Source organism: Oncorhynchus gorbuscha, linkage group LG18, assembly GCF_021184085.1.
Source record: "Oncorhynchus gorbuscha isolate QuinsamMale2020 ecotype Even-year linkage group LG18, OgorEven_v1.0, whole genome shotgun sequence".
Taxonomy (NCBI): domain Eukaryota; kingdom Metazoa; phylum Chordata; class Actinopteri; order Salmoniformes; family Salmonidae; genus Oncorhynchus; species Oncorhynchus gorbuscha.
The window spans coordinates 62812721-62836425 of record NC_060190.1 but is presented as its reverse complement, the minus strand read 5'-3'; the positions used below and the strand labels follow the sequence as shown (position 1 = coordinate 62836425).

General features: G+C 42.0%; 1 protein-coding gene across 8 annotated transcripts; it reads right to left on the bottom strand.

The window, feature by feature from the left end:
* Positions 1–23260, bottom strand: LOC124003545 (glucoside xylosyltransferase 2-like). Of its 8 annotated transcripts, none has more exons than XM_046311884.1 (9): positions 19596–19732; positions 17506–17577; positions 15444–15648; positions 8620–8763; positions 6118–6369; positions 5589–5712; positions 5326–5444; positions 2181–2353; positions 1–1910 (listed from the first exon to the last, which is right to left on the bottom strand). In XM_046311884.1, exons 3-9 carry the CDS (start codon positions 15630–15632, stop codon positions 1784–1786), a joined length of 1128 nt encoding a protein of 375 aa, XP_046167840.1. In that variant the 5' UTR covers positions 15633–15648; positions 17506–17577; positions 19596–19732; the 3' UTR covers positions 1–1783. The 8 variants fall into 8 exon arrangements, with proteins under 8 accessions (XP_046167840.1, XP_046167841.1, XP_046167843.1 ...); XM_046311885.1 differs by having other exon boundaries at positions 17538–17577; XM_046311887.1 differs by lacking the exons at positions 17506–17577; positions 19596–19732 and adding an exon at positions 22979–23260.
* Positions 23261–23705: the final 445 nt, after the last annotated feature.

Below are 23705 nucleotides of genomic sequence, written 5' to 3'. Positions count from 1 at the left end.
TTATCTGAATGCACTGTATTTTTATCAATACATTACAATTATACAATAGGCCTCCTAAGACAAACAGAACTGATGGCACATTAACTTTATTCAGAAACAAAGAGTAAAGAAAAAAAAAGAGAAACATAAGCATGTATAAATAAAACCATCTGGAGTTTCCAGTTTAAATTATTACCGGTAAACACACCTGACAATTGATAGGCTACACAAACATCAAACTGATGGAGTAGACTACACAAACATCACATTATAAATGCTTTCATTTACAGTCTCAGAGTTCACATACTGGATCACTGATAGTATGACATTAATACACTAAGACACTTCCTCATCAAGTTGGCTGTCCTTTTCGTACACAGAAAACTTAAGAGCGTTTGTAAATATACATATGGTACATTTTGTCTTGAAAATACTGTACCACTATTATAAGCGCTTGCACTTTGGAAGTTTTGTTCAGAGACAACCACAATGCTTTTTCAGATAGGGATTTGCAATGCTTTGACAATTGAATAGGGGAGAAATGGTATGCACGCCCTGTCCTAGTCGTACACACTGAACTATTACAGAAATACAAAAGTGCATTTATCTACACATCTTCTGTACACAATATTAATGGTAATTGCTTAGTGTATGATATGTTCATACTATGTTTAATACTGCGGTTGGCATTTGGGAACTGGACAAGTTGAATTATATTCCCTCTTGTACAGATAGTCATTTTAGTCAGTTAGCAGACGCTGTTATCCAGAGAGACAGGAAACATTTGGGTTAAGTGCTTTGCTCAAGGGCACATCAAAATACTTTTTCACCTAGGCAGCTCAGATATTCGAACCAGCGACCTTTCGGTTACCGGCCCACTGCTCTTAACCACTAGACCTTCTGTCGCTGCTATGCAAGGGATTTTGTTGATGTAACATTCACTTTATTTTTGGACAATTGCAACATGCAACATAAACAGAAAGCTCTGCTTAAGCAAAGACCCATATTAGCTTTGCATGACATAAAATGATCAATTAGGCAGCAACCTACAGGCAGAGTGGGACCATTTCAAACCATTTCCAGAAGCCTGTGGTATAGCGGCCCTTACGGAAGACATTTTCGTTGCCCATTTACCAGAAAAACACTCAAAATCATGTTGACAAAAACAACCTCTGCCATGTTTAAATCCTCACGTAATACTCCACCGGGACTTATCGTAAATCATAAGGAAACATTGGACTTTTTTTAAAGGTAAAAAAAAACCACGAAATCTCTCATCACATTTTCACATGTAAATCAGGTTCTGTAAAACATTTAGTGGGTGGATGATAAGGAAAGCATAAGGCAGCATCATTGACAAGCACTGTACAGTGTGCCTGACCTTCTACACCAGGGGTGTCAAACTCATTCCATGGAGGGCAAATTGTCTGCTGGTTTCTGTTTTTTCCATTCAATTAAGACCTAGAGGGAGTTCCTAACTAAATCAGTGACCTTAATTCATCAATCAAGTACAAGGGAGGAGCGAAAACCAGCAAACGGTCAGCCCGCCGTGGAATGAGTTTGACACGTGTTCTACACGATCATGATCCATACCACCATCATGTCCACTAGACCATGATCTGTTGTATTACAAACACTGTGTAATGCATACGGATTCCTTCAGGTCTGGGGACTTCTGACATTGCACATCTTCCACAGAAAGATTCCCATAGTGATGTCAGAGACAACTTCCTCTGTTCAGTTTCCTGTAATTATTTTGGTGGAGGCCTCACATGACGGACCACTTTCTTCTCGTACACGGTCCTCATGGACTTTTCCACCTGTTTGAGGAACACCTGGGGAATCCGACCACACAGGGTGTTGACTGTGTCCAGAAACTTGGTCTGGAGGGGATAGAACAGCGACTGGAACAAGTTGTCCTCAAAGGGGTACTACAAAACAGAACCATTGCATGCCTCAGAGTTCGACACCAGTAGTGGTAGCTTATCAAACCACACAGAAATCAACAGTACCATTACTGTAGAAGGGGATGCATATGAATCATATCATCTGGCTAATAAAAGGCATATCTATGGACAGCAGAGGGGGCTGATGTTGCTGTGTGACAAGGATTTCCTTATGTAAACATGTCCACACCGTTTGCTGTCCAAGGAGAAAAGGACAAAGGAAACAATAATCCACTAAAATGAATAGATTCTTACCTCGTGTATTGCATCATAAACGACTTTAAAGGCTGGTTGCTTGTCGTCGTGATACACTCCTCGGTTCCCATGGAGAATGGACACGCCTTCCTCCTCAGCTCCTTTACAGTTGCTCCCATACATGCAGTGATCAGGCCTGTAGTTCCACTGGCATGGGAAGGTGTACAGACACTCTGCAAACACACCGTTATACATCTGTTACATCAGATTTCTGCACAATGTCCCCAAGATTGCCAGTGTATACCCTCTCTGATACCAGTATTGTTATTGCCAAAGAGCATTTGGAAAAAAAATAAACCTAATGACTTCAACGTGCAATGCTAATCGCTCAGGACCCTTCTAAGTTTTGCTTTACTGATTTAACAATTATCAAATTACTTGCTTTACAACTACAAGGATTGTAGTCCTTTAAACTGCATCAAATCCTGGCTTGTGAAGGGAGAATAACACCAACAGAGTATCCCCTTAAACCAGAAACATGGGTACACATAAAAGAGAAAGATCAGTCATGTTTCCATGGCGAGGCAGATATTACACAGTGACTGGCTACTCCCACCACATTGCCCTGTTTTTCCATTTGGGGATGCTGCTATGGGAATGGTTATTTCCTGGACAGGTTCTAATCATGTTGTCAGACAAACAATGCTCCTGCCAAGTCTACTTAAGGCTTGGAACGCTTAATACCCATCTCGCAGACTGCACCGGTGTCAATCTGCTGCTGCAGCCACAGGCTGGTTTAGTTCCACAGCGTTGACTTAATTCAGGATAGTTATTTCTTGTGGATGTATTAGAGAAAACCAATACCTACACCTGCTTGAAGGAATTATATTGAATTCCGTACGAGCTGACATTCACGCTAACACCCTTTGGAATTACATTTTGGGGAAACATTCTAATTTGATACAGGCCTAAGTACAGCTATTGCTCTAGCTGCCATCATGAATGGTGGTGACATTAAATACAACTTTATTTTCCTATTTGTAGTCAACAAATTAATTCCAAATCAATGACAGCACTCTGATACATTGAGGAAGAGCGAGGGAGGCAGAGTGTACCAGGGCCCAGTTTTCCAAAAGCGTATTAAGGCTAAGTTCATCGTTAGAACCTTCAAGGAGGTTTCCCAAAACCACCATTATTGACGTTATTGACGTTGCACTAGAAAGCACTTGTAATTGAACGCCTGCCTCAGACTCATTAGATGCTTTTTTTGCCCTCCCGCATCACTTTCTACACAAACGATTTAAGCTAAACATACAATCACATGGTTTATCATTTCCCTGTGACCACTGATAACTTCAGAACAAAATTGACTACAAATACAAAGTTACCGATATATTTGCAATAGATACAAACAAGCAACATATATTTGAATGTATATGATAAATGCATTAAAATATAAATACATTAGGGAAAGAGGCATACCTAGTCAGGTGCACAACTGAACGCATTCAACCGAAATGCTTCTTTCGCATTTAACCCTGAATCAGAGAGGTGTGGGGGCTACCTAAATCGACGTCATCGGCGCCCGGGGAACAGTTGTTGTTGGGGATTAACTGCATTGCTCAAGTGTAGAAAGGCAGATTTTTAGGCATTACTGTACATACAGTTGAAGTCGGAAGTTTACATACACTTAGGTTGTTTTTCAACCACTCCACAAATATCTTGTGAACAAACTATAGTTTTGGCAAGTCGGTTAGGACATCTATTTTGTGCATGACACAAGTCATTTTTCCAACAATTGTTTACAGACAGTTTATTTCACTTATTTTTCACTGTATCACAATTCAGAAGTTTACATACACTAAATTGACTGTGCCTTTAAACAGCTTGGAAAATTAGACAATTCTGTCATGGCTTTAGAAGCTTCTGATAGGATAAGTGACATCATTTGTGTCAATTGGAGGTGTACCTGTGGATGAATTTCAAGGCCTACCTTCAAACTCAGTTCCTCTTTGTTTGACATCATGGGAAAATCAAAAGAAAATCAGCCAGGACCTCAGAAAAAAAATTGTAGACCTCCACAAGTCTGGTTCATCCTTGGGAGCAATTTTCAGACACCTGAAGGTACCACGTTCATCTGTACAAACAATAGTATGCAAGTATAAACACCATGGGACCACGCAGCCGTCATACCGCTCAGGGGATGCGTTCTGTCTCCTAGAGATGAACGTACTTTGGTGCGAAAAGTGCAAATCAATCCCAGAACAACAGAAAATGACCCTGTGAAGATGCTGGAGGAAACCGGTACAAAGGTATCTATATCCACAGTAAAACAAGTCCTATATCGACATAACCTGAAAGGCCACTCAGCAGGGAAGAAGCCACTGCTCCAAAATCGCCATTAAAAAAGACAGACTATGGTTTACAACTGCACATGAGGACAAAGATCGTAATTTTTGGATAAAATGTCCTCTGGTCTGATGAAACAAAAATAGAACTGTTTGGCCATAATGACCATCGTTATGCTTGGACTTGCAAGCTGAAAAACACCATCCCAACCGTGAAGCACGGGGGTGGCAGCATCATCTTGTGGGGGTGCTTTGCTGCAGGAGGGACTGGTACACTTCACAAAATAGACAGCATCATGAGGAGGGAAAATTATGTGGATATATTGAAGCAACATCTCAAGACATCAGTCAGTAAGTTAAAGCTTGGTCACAAATGGGTCTCCCAAGCATACTTCCAAAGTTATGGCAAAATGGCTTAAGGACAACAAAGTCAAGGTATTGGAGTGGCCATGACAAAGCCCTGACCTCAGCCCTTAATGTGATGAAAGAAATTAAAGCTGAAATAAATCACTCCCTTTTACTAGGATTAAATGTCAGGAATTGTGAAACTGAGTTTAAATGTATTTGGCTATGGTGTATGTAAACTTCCGACATCAACTGTACATTTCATGTTCAATAAATTGAGTTCTATTTTCCTACTTGTAGGCTACTGACTGTAATTTGTCTCATATTTTATAATGTGTGTAAAATGATTTGGCAAATCAGTGATTTAATGCATTTTTATTGTTAAGCATTAGAATAAGCAACCTCAATATTTGCAGCCATAGGTGGTAAAATCTCTCTCTATAAGCTGATCCGTCGTCAGTATTGTGAAATAATTGGAACGTTAAGGTAAGATTTGAATTGAGAAAGCTGACCCGAGAGCAGCGCTGCCTTTCTTTCGATCCTATCAGTATCGACAAATGCTCCAACGATGCACTTAGCGATTGTTCTCTCTGCATGGTGTTCTGGGAAAGGCGTGTTACATCTTCGGCCACTGTAGGAAAGATGCATTGTTAAAAACACTCGTAAGCCTAAGTTCCATCGCTATCGGGGAACCGGGCCAAGATTTGTAGTGGAAGAGAGAGGGAGGAAGAGTGTGCCTGAGTTGTAGTGGAAGAGAGAGGGAGGAAGAGTGTACCTGAGTTGTAGTGGAAGATGATGTTTAAGAGATCTTGGTCACCCCAGGTGATGTGATTCTTGTACTTCTGGTAGAGCGGGTGGAGGAGGTCCTCCCATGACAGGCCACTGGTTATCATGCTGTTCTGGAATAGGAACAAGGACTGGTTTACTCCACCGCCTAGGGAGTAGCTACACATCAAACACAACAGAAATGCCCAATTAAAAAAAAAAGCCAAGAATTGTCCATGTTACAATTTCTACTGCTCTTTCTTGGTTGCAGAGATGCCAACTTGAGCTTGAATGTGCTGAAGCACTGCTTTAATGTGAGTGTGGCGATTGCAGAGCCTCAGTCTACTCTACTCTGAGCACTCAGATTGTTGACGCTGACTGTCAATAAGTGACACATCTGTTGCTGGTTGGGTTCAGATAGATACGATTGATTGATAAAACCAATCTCCTTGCAGCTTTCAGGTAGAAAACAGGGAAGGCATGACCAAAATACCAAACGGAGATGACCAAAAGGCTAATTGATTGATGATGTTCCTTACTTTGAACAGAGTGCTTCGTATCCTCGTGAGGTTCATCAGCATGACTCCGGAGTTGACCCCGGTGACCCCGTAGAAGGGATGGCGTGCAAAGCGGCTATACCAGCCTATCTTAGGGATCTCATGCTCTGGGGCCATAGCAGCCAGCTGGGTGCTGTTGAAGGCCTTGAGGAAACTCCAGATATCATCCATGGGCCTGAGGAACAGCACATCTGTATCCACGTAGAGTAAAGAGTCTACATCCTTCAGGATCACCTGTTAGGATAATAATCAGGATAATAATCAGGTTACTATCGGAATAATTCATTTCCTCTTATTCCAGTGATGGTACATAATGCACACACACTACTGTTCAAAAGTTTGGGGTCACTTAGAAATGTCTTTGTTTTCCATACATTAAATTAGTTGCAAAATGAATAGGAAATATAGTCAAGATGTTGACAAGGTTCTAAATAATGATTTTTAATTTAAATAAGTGTCCTTCAAACTTTGCTTTTCTTAAAGAATCCTCAATTTTCAGCAATTACAGCCTTGCAGACCTTTCTAGCATTTCTAACAATTTGTTGAGGTAATCTGAAAAGATGTCACCCCATGCTTCCTAAAGCACCTCCCACATGTTAGATTGGCTAGATGGGCACTTCTTACGTACCATACGGTCAAGCTGCTCCCACAACAGCTCAATAGGGGTGAGATCCGGTGGCTGTGCTGGCCACCCCATTATAGACAGAATACCAGCAGACTGCTTCTACCCTAAATAGTTATTGTATAGATTGGAGCTGTGCTTTGGGTCATTGCCCGTTCGGAAGAGGAAATTGGCCGCTAATTAAGCGCCACCCACAGGGTATGACTGGCATTGCAAAATGGAGTGATAGCCTTCCTTCTTCAAGATCCCTTTAACCCTGTACAAATCTCCCACTTTACCACCACCAAAGCACCCCAGACCATCACATTGCCTCCATCATGCTTGACAGATTGTATCAAGCGCTCCTCCAGCATCTTTTCTGCATCTGACAAATGTTCTTCTTTGTGATCTGAACACATCAAACTTAGATGTTTCTTTCTAACACCTTTTTCCCCCAATCTTCCTCTGTCCAGCGTCTGTGTTATTTTGCCCATCTTAATCTTTTCTTTTTATTGGCCAGTCTGAGATATGGCTTTTTCTTTGCAACTCTGCCTAGAAGGCCAACATCCCGGAGTCACCTCCTCACTGTTGACATTGAGACTGGTGTTTTGTGGGAGCTATTTAATGAAACTGCTAGTTGAAAACTTGGGAGGTGTCTGCTTCTAAAACTAGACACTTTAATTTACTTGTCCGCTTGCTCAGTTGTGCCCCGGGGCCTCCCACTCCTCTTTCTATTCTGGTTAGGGCCAGTTTGCGCTGTTCTGTGAAGGGAGTAGTACACAGCGTTGTACGAGATCTTCAGTTTCTTGGAAATTTCTTGCGTGGAATAGCCTTTATTTCTCAGAACAGAAATATACTGATGAGTTTCAGAAGAAAATTATTTGTTTCTGGCCATTTTGAGCCTGTAATCGAACCCGCAAATGCTGATGCTCCAGATACTCAACTAGTCTAAAGGACAGTTTTATTTCTTCTTTAAACAGCACAACAGTTTTCAGTAATGCTAACATAACTGCAAAAGGGTTTTCAATTAGCCTTTTAAAATTATAAACTTGGATTAGCTAACACAACAACGTAACACAACGTGCCATTAGAACACAGGTGATGGTTGCTGATGCCTCTGTACGCACATGTAGATACTCCATTATTATTATTATTTAGACCACTGCACCACAATGGCTTGACAGAAGATTACAATCACAAAGCAATCTGTTCCTGATGAGAATCAAATAGCACTCGGCCCCTGCAAAGTATAGGGTTTGTGTTGCATCATCTGCCAATCAATAAAGTTGCAGACATGGATTGTTTACCACTTTTTACAACGGTGCAATATGTACAAAAACAAAGCAATGTGTGCACACGATTTGATGATTTAAAGATTGTCCATTAAAAAGTCAATGAATGGCAATGCTTTAATTAAGTTATTTAATTAAATCTCTGGGGATTGCTTGTTTGTTAAGTAACGGTCAATGGGTATGAATAAAGCCATATATTATCATACTGAGGTAACTGATTATATACCAACAAGTAAAAGTATTCATAGTATTATTACCTGGGTATATCATTCTTCTGCCTGCGTAAATCAATCTAAACGTATCTAATAGAAAATGCATTGGGGTCAGGATGCAGCCCAGAGTGGCATGGTACTAAGAAAACTGATGACATGGGCAATTACCTTAACACATTTTCTAATGAATATAGCTTTATCCGTTTAAAGAATCAGTTCATATGTTTGATAGATAGGATTCAAATCAAAGTTTATTGGTCGCGCACACAGATTTGCAGATGTCGCAGGTGTAGCGAAATGCCTATGTTTCTAGCTCCAACAGTGTAGTAATTATGATTAGGTACACAGAGAGAGAAGAGACGATGTGCTGCAGCCTTACAGGGAGAAACAGCCTCTGGGCAGCGCAGGGCTTGAACAGCTTTTTCCATTCCTCTGCATTCCCCACAGAGAACGTGATTGGGTAGATACTGTACTGGAACTTGTTTGTGATAGCATGGGGCCACTGGCTCAGCTGAAAGAGAAACTACACAAAGTTACTAAACATCATAATTTGCTGTGAGAGGTAACAGTCATTTTTAGATGCAATCCCCGGAAGTCTCATTTAATTTCCAAAGAAACAAAAGCACAACTTGAGCGCATTTTCAAAAGGTTGAGTCAAGAGGTGTAGAGGAGAGGGATCACTGAGAGAGCAGATGGAAATATTCATTATTATGACACATGATACACTCCTGAGAGTTCAAGTCTACATAAACACCTAAGGAAGTTCTTGTAAACCAATTAAGTAATGTCTTTACAGTAAGTGCAGCGTTGTCGTACATTGACCATAACGCTGCCAGTTATTGCTAGAACTACGCCCAACTCCCAGTTAAACTAACCTAAACAAAAGGAGGTAGAAAATATTAATCCCATTCTGTCGAGTTACCCCTCAAAGTCAACACTGCCGTCACACATAGAAGCCTACGATTTTCCGCTCTGTTAGACGCTCAAGCCCTCCATAATCAACAACATTATTAAACAATTTGGCCATGAGACAAAGATCAGTGTGAGGAGCAGGCAGGATTTCTGCTGACGAGGTGCACAGATCAGAGGTCAAAAAACATTTTAGCTTGCTTCTAATTCCTGTTTCATCAGCACAGGCCGGATGTGAAACATTACATCTCCTGCTCCCAAGCTACTAACCTTTGGGTTTAACCAACTCAACTTCCTGGCTAGCATGAAGCCAATTACAAAGGGGAGGTTCTCAGATGGTAAACATACCATAACTCATAAGCACATAAAGGGTATGTAGCCCCATGCATGCACAGTGTTTTCGTTTATGTAGGCCAGGGCTCTCCAATCCTGTTTATGGAGAGCTACCCTCCTGTAGGTTCACTCCAAACCCCTGTTTTACCTAACCTGATTCAGATTATCAAGCAGTTAATTATTAGAATCAGGTGTGCTAGATTAGGGTTGGAGCCAAAACCTACAGCACGGTAGGTCTCCAGGAACAGGGCTGGAGAGCCCTGAATGTAGGCTATATACCTTTTATTTATTTTTTATTTCACCTTTATTTAACCAGGTAGGCTAGTTGAGAACAAGTTCTCATTTGCAACTGCGACCTGGCCAAGATAAAGCATAGCAGTGTGAACAGACACACAGAGTTACACATGGAGTAAACAATTAACAAGTCAATAACACAGTAGGAAAAAAAGAGAGTCTATATACATTGTGTGCAAAAGGCATGAGGTAGGCGAATAATTACAATTTTGCAGATTAACACTGGAGTGATAAATGATCAGATGGTCATGTACAGGTAGAGATATTGGTGTGCAAAAAAGCAGAAAAGTAAATAAATATAAACAGTATGGGGATGAGGTAGGTAAAATTGGGTGGGCTATTTACCGATAGACTATGTACAGCTGCAGCGATCGGTTAGTTGCTCAGATAGCAGATGTTTGAAGTTGGTGAGGGAGATTAAAGTCTCCAACTTCAGCGATTTTTGCAATTCGTTCCAGTCACAGGCAGCAGAGAACTGGAACGAAAGGCGGCCAAATGAGGTGTTGGCTTTAGGGATGATCAGTGAGATACACCTGCTGGAGCGCGTGCTACGGGTGGGTGTTGCCATCGTGACCAGTGAACTGAGATAAGGCGGAGCTTTACCTAGCATGGACTTGTAGAGGACCTGGAGCCAGTGGGTCTGGCAACGAATATGTAGCGAGGGCCAGACGACTAGAGCATACAGGTCGCAGTGGTGGGTGGTATAAACTGCATCTAGTTTGCTGAGTAGAGTGTTGGAAGCTATTTTGTAGATGACATCGCCGAAGAAGTCGAGCATCGGTTGGATATTCCCCGTCAGTTTGACTAGGGTAAGTTTGGCGGCGTGAGTGAAGGAGGCTTTTTTGAATAGAAAGCAGACTCTAGATTTGATTTTAGATTGGAGATGTTTGATATGAGTCTGGAAGGAGAGTTTGCAGTCTAGCCAGACACCTAGGTACTTATAGATGTCCAGATATTCTAGGTCGGAACCATCCAGGGTGGTGATGCTAGTCGGGCGTGCGGGTGCAGGCAGCGAACGGTTGAAAAGCATGCATTTGGTTTTACTAGCGTTTAAGAGCAGTTGGAGGCCACGGAAGGAGTGCTGTATGGCAATGAAGCTCGTTTGGAGGTTAGATAGCACAGTGTCCAAGGACGGGCCGGAAGTATACAGAATGGTGTCGTCTGCGTAGAGGTGGATCAGGGAATCGCCCGCAGCAAGAGCAACATCATTGATATATACAGAGAAAAGAGTCGGCCCGAGAATTGAACCCTGTGGCACCCCCATAGAGACTGCCAGAGGACCGGACAGCATGCCGTCCGATTTGACACACTGGACTCTGTCTGCAAAGTAGTTGGTGAACCAGGCAAGGCAGTCATCAGAAAAACCGAGGCAACTGAGTCTGCAGATAAAAATATGGTGATTGACAGAGTCGAAAGCCTTGGCAAGGTCGATGAAGACGGCTGCACAGTACTGTCTTTTATCCATGGCGGTTATGATACCGTTTAGTACCTTGAGCGTGGCTGAGGTGCACCTGTGACCGGGTCGGAAACCAGATTGCACAGCGGAGAAGGTACGGTGGGATTCGAGATGGTCAGTGACTTGTTTGTTGACTTGGCTTTCGAAGACCTTAGATAGGCAGGGCAGGATGGATATAGGTCTGTAACAGTTTGGGTCCAGGGTGTCTCCACCTTTGAAGTGGGGGATGACTGCGGCAGCTTTCCAATCCTTGGGGATCTCAGACGATATGAAAGAGAGGTTGAACAGGCTGGTATTAGGGGTTGCGACAATGGCGGCGGATAGCTTTAGAAATAGAGGGTCCAGATTGTCAAGCCCAGCTGATTTGTAGGGGTCCAGGTTTTGCAGCTCTTTCATAACATCTGCTATCTGGATTTGGGTAAAGGAGAACCTGGAGAGGCTTGGGCGAGTAGCTGTGGGGGGGGGGCTGTTGGCCGAGGTTGGAGTAGCCAGGAGGAAGGCATGGCCAGCCGTTGAGAAATGCTTGTTGAAGTTTTCGATAATCATGGATTTATCGGTGGTGACCGTGTTACCTTGCCTCAGTGCAGTGGGCAGCTGGGAGGAGGTGCTCGTTCTCCATGGACTTCAGTGTCCCAGAACGTTTTGGAGTTAGAGCTACAGGATGCAAATTTCTGCCTGAAGAAGCTGGCCTTTGCTTTCCTGACTGACTGCGTGTATTGGTTCCTGGCTTCCCTGAACAGTTGCATATCGCGGGGACTATTCGATGCTATTGCAGTCCGCCACAGGATGTTTTTGTGCTGGTTGAGGGCAGTCAGGTCTGGAGTGAACCAAGGGCTATATCTGTTCTTAGTTCTGCATTTTTTGAACGGAGCATGCTTATCTAAAATGGTGAAAAAGTTACTTTTAAAGAATGACCAGGCATCCTCAACTGACGGGATGAGGTCAATGTCCTTCCAGGATACCCGGGCCAGGTCGATTAGAAAGGCCTGCTCACAGAAGTGTTTTAGGGAGCGTTTGACAGTGATGAGGGGTGGTCGTTTGACTGCGGGTCCATAGCGGATACAGGCAATGAGGCAGTGATCGCTGAGATCCTGGTTGAAGACAGCAGAGGTGTATTTAGAGGGCAGGTTAGTCAGGATGACGTCTATGAGGGTGCCCTTGTTTACAGATTTAGGGTTGTACCTGGTGGGTTCCTTGATGATTTGTGTGAGATTGAGGGCATCTAGCTTAGATTGTAGGACTGCCGGGGTGTTAAGCATATCCCAGTTTAGGTCACCTAACAGAACAAACTCTGAAGCTAGATGGGGGGGGGCAATCAATTCACAAATGGTGTCCAGGGCACAGCTGGGAGCTGAGGGGGGTCGGTAGCAGGCGGCAACAGTGAGAGACTTATTTCTGGAGAGAGTCATTTTTTAAATTAGTAGTTCGAACTGTTTGGGTATGGACCTGGAAAGTATGACATTACTTTGCAGGCTATCTCTGCAGTAGACTGCAACTCCTCCCCCTTTGGCAGTTCTATCTTGACGGAAAATTTTATAGTTGGGTATGGAAATCTCAGAATTTTTGGTGGCCTTCCTGAGCCAGGATTCAGACACGGCAAGGACATCAGGGTTAGGAGAGTGTGCTAAAGCAGTGAGTAAAACAAACTTAAGGAGGAGGCTTCTGATGTTGACATGCATGAAACCAAGGCTTTTTCGATCACAGAAGTCAACAAATGAGGGTGCCTGGGGACATGCACGGCCTGGGTTTACCTCCACATCACCCGCGGTACAGAGGAGGAGTAGTATAAGGGTGCGGCTAAAGGCTATCAAAACTGGTCGCCTAGAGCGTTGGGGACAAAGAATAAAAGGAGCAGATTTCTGGGCATGGTTGAATATATTCAGGGCATAATACGCAGACAGGGGTATGGTGGGGTGCGGGTACAGCGGAGGTAAGCCCAGGCACTGAGTGATGATAAGAGAGGTTGTATCTCTGGACATGCTGGTTGTAATGGGTGAGGTCACCGCGTGTGTGGGAGGTGGGACAAAGGAGGTATCAGGGGTATGAAGAGTGGAACTAGGGGCTCATTGTAAGCTAAAACAATGATAACTAACATGACCAACAGTATACAAGGCATACTGACATTTGAGAGAGACATATAGCGAGGCATACAGTAATCACAGGTGTTGATTGGGAGAGCTAGCTAAACCAGTAGGTGAGACAACAGCTAATCAGCTAGCACAACAACAGCAAGTAAAATGACGTTGACTAGTCAGGGAGGGTCGGATTAACTACACACAGAGCCTGAGTGCGGCCGACAGATAAAACATAAACAAACAGAATGGAGTACCGTGATGAATGGACAGTCCAGCAGGCATCAGCTATGTAGCAAAGTGATCACGGTGTCCAGGGGGCAGCGGTGGATGGGACAGGGAAGCTAGACTGGCGAATATTATTCAGGCTAAAAAAACTGGCTGGCAGTGCAGAAGGTAAAAGCCGCTAGCAGTGGCTTACAATGACTAAATAGCTTGTAGCTAGTTAGCTGGTTAGCTTCTGGAGGTTCTTGAATGTGTTCTAAAAATTTTAAATAATAGCAATTCCTTATCACATTGGGTGAGGCAGGTTCCCGGAAGGTATAATCGAATTAAAAATCGAAAAGAGATTGAAAGTAAATATGGGTGTCACGCCTTGGTCATTGTATTTTGTGTTTTTGTTATATGTTTGGGTAGGCAAGGGTGTGACATGGGTTTATATGTTGTGTTTCGTATTGGGGTTTGTATTATTTGGGATCGCGGCTGATTAGGGGTGTTGTTAGGCTTGGCTGCCTGAGGCGATTCTCAATTAGAGTCAGGTGCTTATCGTTGTCTCTGATTGGGAACCGTATTTAGGCAGCCTGAGTTTCGCTTTGTATTTCGTGGGTGATTGTTCCTGTCTTTGTGTAGTATTCACCAGATTGGTTGTAATAAGTTTCACATTCCGTTTGTTGTTTTCGTCTTTATAAGTTATTTCATGTACCGCGATTCATTTCATTAAAGTCATGAGTAACCAACACGCTGCATTTCGGTCCGACTCTCTTTCTTCAACAGACGAACGCCGTTACAATGGGTCCAGTGAGTGGATGGGCTGGCTGGGGACGCGGCGATTCAGACAGTTAGCAGGCCTGTGCTAACAAGCTAACAGTTAGTAGGCCGGGGCTAAACAAGCTAGCAGTTAGCAGGCCGAATTAGCAAGCAAGCAGATAGCAAGGGCTAGAAAGTTAGCCTTTGGGGGACGTCGCGATGGGGGTCGAGTCTGTTTATGCCTCTTCATGCGGTGACATCGATAGACCGGTCATATTGTAGCCCAGGAGTATGCTTCGGTGGTAGCACAGGAGTTCTGGCCGGGCTAGCTTCCAGCTAAGTGGGTGGAAATGCTAGCCAGGAGTAGTCATCCGGGGTTGCGGTTAGCTAGTTGTGAAGATCCAGATGAAAAAGTTCCGTTTGCGGTGGGAATCCAGGGATAAAAATAATAGGTCTGTTATGCTCTGGTTAGAGTCGCGTTGCTCGAACTGGCGAGAGCTTTCCGAGCTAAAGGTTAGCTGATGACCGCTAGCAATGGTTTGCTGACTGTTAGCTGGCTAGCTTCAGTTGAGGGGTTCCGGATCCGAAGTAAATATAAATACTTTAGAAAAAAAGCAGATCCACGCGCTACATTGGGTGAGGCGGGTTGCAGGAGAGTATTTAGATGGTGAGGTTTAGAAAAATGTTTTAAAAGATATGCGAAGAAAAATGTTTTAAAAAACAACGAATATATACAAGGGACACGACACGACGTCTGACTGCTACGCCATCTTGGAAACCTTCAGGTTTACAGCTACACAGTAGCATAAGACATTGACTTTTGTAAAGCTTGAGTCGTGAATAAACTAACGGTGACTGAAAACTTGCATGGTTAATGCGGTGAGGCAAACGTCTGGGGGATATATGATCCGACCTTGAGATAAAAGGCCTGTAAAGGCGTTAGAGGGCAAGTGAGAGGGAGATCAAAAAAGGTTAGATCTGTTTTTGTTTTTTTAAACATGCCAATACTCTGATCTGGCAGTGAATGTCATCTATTACTGAGCATGGAAGAACATTAAAGTCTTTGAAAATATTCAAATAGTCCTATATTTCATTGAGAATTACAGTGGTCCTTTTCTAGAAACATACCGTACCTAAAGCCTAGATCATGTACTTTGTTAAGGGGATACTTACCCCCTTTTCAAACTGTGAGGTCAAGGGGTCCTCTGCAAAGATGTGGAATTTGATACTCTTGATGCTGAAGAGGAGGGCTGACTTGACCATGGTGAGCGTCTCATCCAGTCGGTTCCCACAGGCCACCACGGCCAGGTGCATGACCTCCTCAGCATGGGTGCGCTTCGATGCGGGCCGACCCACTCCCATGTCACTCCTCTGTCTGCTACAGGGATACAAACAGGGGCAATAAGTATGAGACTCTCCGCTTACAGAAGGCTCCTCAGGCTTGCTCATCAACTGTCAACAGAATGGCAGAGCCGTGCCGCTGCATAGCAACGCTGATACTTCTTCATGGACATGTCAACGGCCATGAGAACAGATTTGAACATGACAGGATGTGGTTTAAACACATATTCCAGACAGTACATAATCACACTGTTTCTACTGACAGACAGCTAACCAACATGTTCATATTCAAGGCCTCCTACAAGACATCCCTGTCATATGCTCAGGGTGAGCAGCACTCCCTCACCATACCCTTCTCCCTCTCCTGTAGTGTAGGTCTGTATATACCCACTGGGCTTTGTTCTCTCATATTCAAGGCGAAGTTGTTTCTATAGCAGACATAAAAATGCTCTCTGCACAGCAACAGAGACTGCCATTGAATTCAAATGGATTCAGCAGAGCAGAATAAATCACACTCTGAAAAAGAAAAATGTGTATAGCTCAACGTAGAACTAGACCTAAATCCTCGAGTTGTATTTTATGTACACACCATATGGAATGGTTTTTATGATGCAGGTAAACGTGAACATTAGCAAACGCAAAGGAAGAATGGTCCCAAAATCCTTCTTCAGAACGAAGTAGCCCTCATTTGTGTGAGGATTTTGGAAAGGAAACATACTATTCTGCCAGAGGAAAGTGCAACATCTACCCAAGAGCTTCATGTAGGCAAAGAATGTGTCTTTTAGTCTAACAATCTGAAGGGGGAAACTGAAATTTGACAGGTGGGTTGCAGGACAGTCTCCAAGCGTGACACTTGGTTTTCTTCATGGCTGAGGGACAATCATGCAACACCGATTACGATGGATGGCAGAGCTCAGAGAAACCTGTCCTCTAGGCTTTGATGGCAGAGGCTCTTTCAAGAACAATGTGTTTATGAACATGTACTGTGTACATTATTACTAGGGGGAAAATTATACACACAAAAATACTGAGGGATAGGCATATTGTCTTTTAACCTGCAACCAAACCATAAAAGCTCAGAAAATGTGTTGTTCTATGATACATACTGCATTGTGTTATAGATGGCCTGGACCAGTGTAATTAATGTTGTGAACACAGTTAGTTAGACCAAACAAAGCCCCATTATTTATTGTAAGAAGAACATGCTGCTCATGTGAGGTAATCTTACATAGTGTTAGAACTATTTTCCACCCATCTGGAAACATTTTAACAAACTCAGACTAGCTCTAAAGGGATACAAGGACTGCACTAATTATTGACAACAGAGAGTACTGTGCCTATGTGGCATTGGGCTCGCAACAATCTCTTTCAAATCATGAAGAAATACAAAACAGCTCAGAAGAGCACAGTGACAATATAGCTTACCTTAATCAACAAATCTGTCAAACATTACTTCAACTATTTAGAAATTCCATCAGATACGAGCCACTACTGCAATGTGCTGAAGGCTTGGATACAACTTGTGTGAAGGGAATGCTATCAGAAGTTTTAGAAAAATCTGGAAAATGTGTCCTCCCTATGCATAATGGATTTCAAACAGAGTAGGCTGGTGGGAGAAGCTATTGGAGGATGGGCTTATGTCTGTAATGGAACGGTATCAAACATGTGGAAACCACGTTTGACTCCGTTCCATTCCAGCCATTACAATGAGCCTGTCCTCCTATAGCTCAGCCCACCAGCCTCCTCTGATTTCAACAAAGTAACATTATCTTTGAGTGAATCATCACCCCTAGCTACATGCATTATGTTTAACAGATTTCCCAGTTACTCAACGCCAACCTCTGTCAGGAGGTACTTAAGTGAGTGAGCTACCAAAAATAGGAGCTTTTTCCACCTGATGAGGCCCACGTAAGAAGTCTCTCAAACCTTGTCAGGATGCTCGGGTAAGCAGGGAGATTTCAAAGCCCTGCAGAAAGAGAGAGAGCAGTCTCCAGTCATCCAAGATGACATTTTTATAGCTTTACATAATGCCAGTGCAACGGAATACCTTGTTGGCCTCGGGGGACACTGTTTTACAGGATTCCAGATGATGGGGCAAGGAATTTGTTTAAAAGGGCTTATTAAATCAGATGTAACCATTGGGAGTAAAGGTTTTTTTTATGGGGACAGTATCATGCATGACCTTTCCTTACACAATGTGTGAGACAGACTGAAAAATACATGCTACATTGAGCCTGGATGTGAAACATCTATCAGCAGTGGAATATATTGACCAAAAATAAGTGTTATTACAGTGTAATTGTCTACAACAAGATATTATGACTGTAGAATTTAGTGTGAGCTGGGACAGCTGATGGTGTCTGTTCGGGAAGCAGCTCTTCTCCCTACTTTTATCCACAGGAAGCAGAGTGATACATCAAGAGGAAATGGTTTGATAAGAAAAGATGGGCATGTTTGTCTATTTAAAGGTGTGTAAGAGGAAGTCAGTTGCGTTTGCAGTGATGAAGATGGGAAAATTACACGAACAAAATAGGAAAGAGTAACCAAGACAACATAATAGCTTATATTTTATGGTATTTCTATGCCTCCCTTTCAGCCCTCCCCCTCACCAGAACAAATGGTAAAGTGCCTGAAGCTATGGGAGATGTGCAGTGTTTTTTTTATTTATCAGAGCACTTACTGCTTTGTTTGCTAAACCTGCTTTGGTTATTTTCCTCCATCCCAATTGGCCTCCACCCCATTTCTCTTATCAGTAGAGTGCACATGCGTGTGGGTGTGGTCTCTGCCAGGACACTATGGTCCAGACTGAATGCTTTATAAATGCTTCCAACCAGATCACTGATCAAACAGGACATTGTAGGTGAAAGCAAAATTTACAACAGAAAGCATTGCCTTCAGAACATTGCCTTTAGAATATCAAATCTGGGCTATTATCATATCAGTGACAGCCATGACAGAGGGAATGGAAGGATGTTATGTTTTAGGAAAGAATTTGAGCAGGGCCCAAAATAGTATAATAGGAGACATAACAAAAAACAAGTCCACACCTGGACAGAAATAGTCAATGATGACAAACCATTGTCTAGCTATTGTCTGCAAGGCACAGGAAAGAGGGGATGATGGCCATCAGTTGAGGTCATCTATATTGGTGTACTTGGGCTTGTCTACTTTGAAGGGACATGGCATCACACATCATATTATACACATTGACAAGTTCAGCCTCTTGACTTGAAGGTGGAGAGTTCTAAATGATATGTAAAATGTATGCTCCTCAATCCCCAATAGTGTAATGACTGAGTCTCCTTGGACTAATGTATATTCCATCATCTTAAACTCTCTCAAGGTGACCTTTAAACCTGTTAACCACAGGACTTTAAAAAAAATGGATAAGCCCCAGAAACCATGGGGTAGAGAAGTCAGATTCGAGGTCAAACTCGTTGTTTACAAAGCTACACAATTAGAATATTTTTTACAACCCCTAGACACTTCTTTGAGCCGATGTTGGAACCAAATATGCACACAACTTACTGAATAGGTGATACCTTTACAATAAATGTCATACATCCATCGGTCATTTAGAACAATACATGTGATAATAAAAATAGGATTTGAATGACAAAAGCAAGTTTGGTCCTCTCATGACTGACCAAGCCATTGTTTGGTGCCAACGTCCTTGAACATAATTGAGCCTATGTATATTTTTGATGGGGGGGGGGGCACGTCTTCCTGAATGAATAAAGAGAGAAAGACGGGATACGTGAGGACTCATTCCATTACTTCCACAGGGAATAAAACCCATCTATCTATGTAAGCAGATAGTCATGCAATCCGTTAAAAGGTGAAAAAAAATCCCCATCTAACCTGAGACATCTTGCGTCTTTAAATGTGTTCCAAAACGTTGATGAAAAAAATAGGCGTGGATAAGAAAAAAACCATGAATCACATCAACATTAGCAGGCGAGTAATGGTGCGATAATTCCTTACCTCTTTGCGATCGCATTGCCTCCTCTACTGGATACTTTCGATACTTCTCGGTACGTGAGTGGTTGTTTGTGTGGAATGTGAAGTTCATCGAGAGTTTTTTTTGTTAACTTTGATGCAATATTGTTTCGAAGCCCCGAGAACTTCGGAAAATAGTTATCCTCAACTTCTTTCAAAGGCGGATCGTCTGCAGCATTTCCCCCAAAAAAGTACAAAAGTAAAAAAACTCCTAAACAGACAGCGATCACAACAATTTTACAATGAATTCTCATTGTGGAAAACTGTTCTGATGATTTGGAGGAGCACAATATTCCTCTTTCATGTCTGTGAATACGCAATAACAGCTAGAGTTGACATTCTGTTACTACTCCGTTGCATTGCGCCGGAGATGACCCAGAGCAAAGAGGAGGAGCTTTCCACGTCCATGACCATCACTCAGTGGGAGTTTCTATATTCTCTTACCGTAATCTTTAGAAGAGAAGTGCGAGATTTTGTTTGACATCACAACGTGAACTCATCCATCACAATGCATCAGTAGCTATGTTTACATTAAAGCTGTAAAATGCAGAAATCGCTCCGCCATTTCCTGGTTGCTAAAAGTGTAATAGTTTGTCTAATCTAAGTTTATTTGTCAAAACAAGCAATGTTTAGTGTAGAGAATCTTTGTACCATCTAAACCGTGAAGTATGTTTGAAATACCAAACATATTGTATTTTCAGCTGTTTGAAGCTGGTGTACAAAACCGAAAGTAAAAGATACACAAACGAAACTTACGAACGGGAAGCATAGAAATAGAGCACATAAAACAGATCTACAACTTCTTAGACTTGCTGTCAATGAGAATGACAGATCTATGTGAATTTGGTCAGGTTGCCCAAAAAGTGACATATTGCAGCTTTTACTTGTCCAGTGATTTTTTTGTCAACATTTAAAAAAAAGTTTGCATAGAAAATAGATTGCCTGCTAGGGTGCTGGACGTAATCATGTCACACCTAAAGAAACATTTTAAATCTAAAAAACCTAGTGTAGAATAAAAATGTAGTGGTTGAAGTGTTTCTCAATATACACAAGTTTTGTAGTGTTCAGTAGGAAAACAGTAGTGTTTCCAGTTGTAATCAGGTAGAGATTTTTACCACTTGATGTTGGCAGTAAATATGGTACTTGGTACTCCAGTGTATATTTGGCCTTGTGTTTAAGGTAATTGTCCGGCTGAAAGGTGAATTTGTCTCTCAGTGTCTGGTGGAAAGCAGACTAAAACAGGTTTTCCTCTAAGCTTTGGCCTATGCTTAGCACTATTCCATTTATTTGTATCCTAAAAATCTCCCTGTTCCTTGCCGATGACAAGCATACCCATAACATGATGCAGCCACCACCATGCTTGAAAATATGAAGAGTGGTACTCCGTGATGTGTTGGATTTCCCCCAAACACAGTGCTTTGTATTCAGGACGTTAAGTTAATTTCCTTGCCACATTTTTTGCAGTTTTACTTTTGTGCCTTATTGCAAACAGAATGCATGTTTTGGAATATTTGTATTCTGTGCAGGCTTCCTTTTCGCTGTCATTTAGGTTAGTAATTGTGGAATAACTACAATATTGTTGATCCATCCTCAGTTTTCTCCTATCACAAGCAATAAACTCTGTACCTGTTTGTAAAAAAATGTTTTACTACAAACACAAATGTATACATACAAACAACATCTTACAGATTCACACAAACAATGACTACATCTCATCTGCCCAGACCCGCAAGCTCACACCTCCATCCCTATTGCCTTTATTATTGTTTGCCACTTGGCCATAAATTGTACCAATTTGTTTTAATTTGGTCGCCCATGCTCTTTCAATATTTAAATAATAAATTATTAGATTTTTCCATTGCGTTCATGATGGTGGATTGATTTCCAAGTTTTTACTATTTGTTTTTTCAAGATGAGTGATGAGTGAATCGTCCAGCCCACTACACCCCAACATGCCATGTCTTGAAATATACAAACAGACAGATCAAATGTAAGTTTATATCATAGTACTTCTGACAGACAACTTTCTAGCTCCGCCCAAAATATTTTAGACTTCATAGCATTCCCAGAAAGCATAGATTATTGAGTCATAAGTTTTACACCTAATGCATGACTGCTGTAAACTCTACTTGTTTTAAAGTCACCATTGGCCTCATGGTGAAATCCCTGAGTCGTTTCCTTCCTCTCTGGCATTTGAGTTAGGCATCCTTCCTATCTTTGTAATGTCTGGGTGTATTGATACACCATCCAAAGTGTAATTAATAACGTCACCATGCTTAAAGAGATATTCAATGTCTGCTTTTTTATAAACCCATCTACCAATAGGTGCCATTTTTGCAAGGCATTGGAAAACATCCCTGGTCTTTGTGGTTAAGTTTCTGTTCTAAATTCACTGCTGGACTGAAGGACCTTCCAGATAGTTATATGTGTGAGGTACAGAGATGACATAGCCATAAAAAAACAGTGTTAAACACTATTATAGCACACAGAGTGAGTCCATTCAATTTGTGACTGATAAGCAAATATTTACTGCTGAACTTATTTAGGCTTGCCATAACAAGGGGGTTGAATACTTATTGGCTCAAGATAAATCATTTGATTTTATTAATGTGTAAACATTTCTCTAAACATAATTCCACTGGAATTGTGTAAAGGCTCTCATGTAAAAAATATTCCCAGCGTTGAGTAGTTCCCAATCGTTCTGATTGTGTTCTGATTATGACGTGTATTTTAAAATCTCACAGCGTGAAAATGTTCCCAGTTTAATAAATGCACGTGCGTCTCTATATGTAGAGGGCTGAGCTCGAGCTGATGTTTCTCTCACACCCTCTCGTAGTAGCGCCAATGTTTTTGCAATCGCAAAAAATCTCTCCTCACATCAACCCTCAGCATTTTGACGCGCGAGTCGGGTGTTTATATGCTGAAACAGCCACACAATCTCAGCCATCCACATAAAGAAATGCGCGTCAATTATTGAAGCGGGAACGTTTTCAAGCTCGGAGAAAATATACATGACGTCACAATCAGAACACAATCAGAACGATTGGGAACTATTTCACGCTGGGAAGATGTTTTACATGACACAGACCAGTGACACAAAATCTCAATTTAATCTATTTTAAATTCAGATTAACACAAAATGTGGGAAAAGTCAAGGGTGTGAATACTTTCTAAAGGTTCTGTAAGCATTAAGTGTGGAGTGGAGCTTCATAGTTAAGTGTTGACATCACATGCCCCACTTACCTAAACGTCAGGCTGTTACCATGGTTACCACATGGCTGGCTATTCATTTTGAAAGAAGTCTGACTACAAAAGACGCAAGAGTCTCTACAAGCCGGAATGTTGAATAACATGATATTTACACTTACTTTACCGGTTGTCCGTGCTGTAGATCCTTTTGGCGATAGGAGGTGGAGATAGGGTACCCACAGGAAAGTGTTTTTCCATGTTTTTGTAGTGTAACTTTTTTCGCACCGGTAGGTTCTGTCTATTATCTCCGTACACATTGCACGTGATGCAAAATATTTAAACAATAACCAAATGTAATCGAACGTAGTCGATCAAAGCGCGTTTCCTCTCAATCAGTTTAATTTTGTTTCAACATTTGTCATCTGCCCGTGTGGGACAATGTTCGGTCTGTGATTCGGTTAGGCTCAGCCATATTGTGCAAGTGTTTGTCTAATGGGAATTGTCAAGACTGAAAATAGAAAACCGGAAATACAAACAATATACAGAACAGCATACTTTAGGTCGGGTTGATAATGCTACATGTTATTGACGAGAGTAAGTATTTCACTCTCGGATTATGAAAGAGACTAGTAACCCGTATACCTTAAATTATTCGGCAAATATAATTTATTCGTAAAACACTTTCCATCATCATTTGTCACAATAAAGAAATTTAGGCGAAATCCACGCATGTCGACCCTAACAGTTTGAACTAGTAACTAGCCGGAAAGTTAAAAAATGTCTGTCGTAAAAATTAATGAAAACAAAAATTCGCTTTTTGGTCTTAATATTAGGTTAGCAGTGGGGTTAGGGTTAGCTTTAAAATCACATTTTAAGAAGAGAAATGGAAGAAATAGGCGGGGGTAA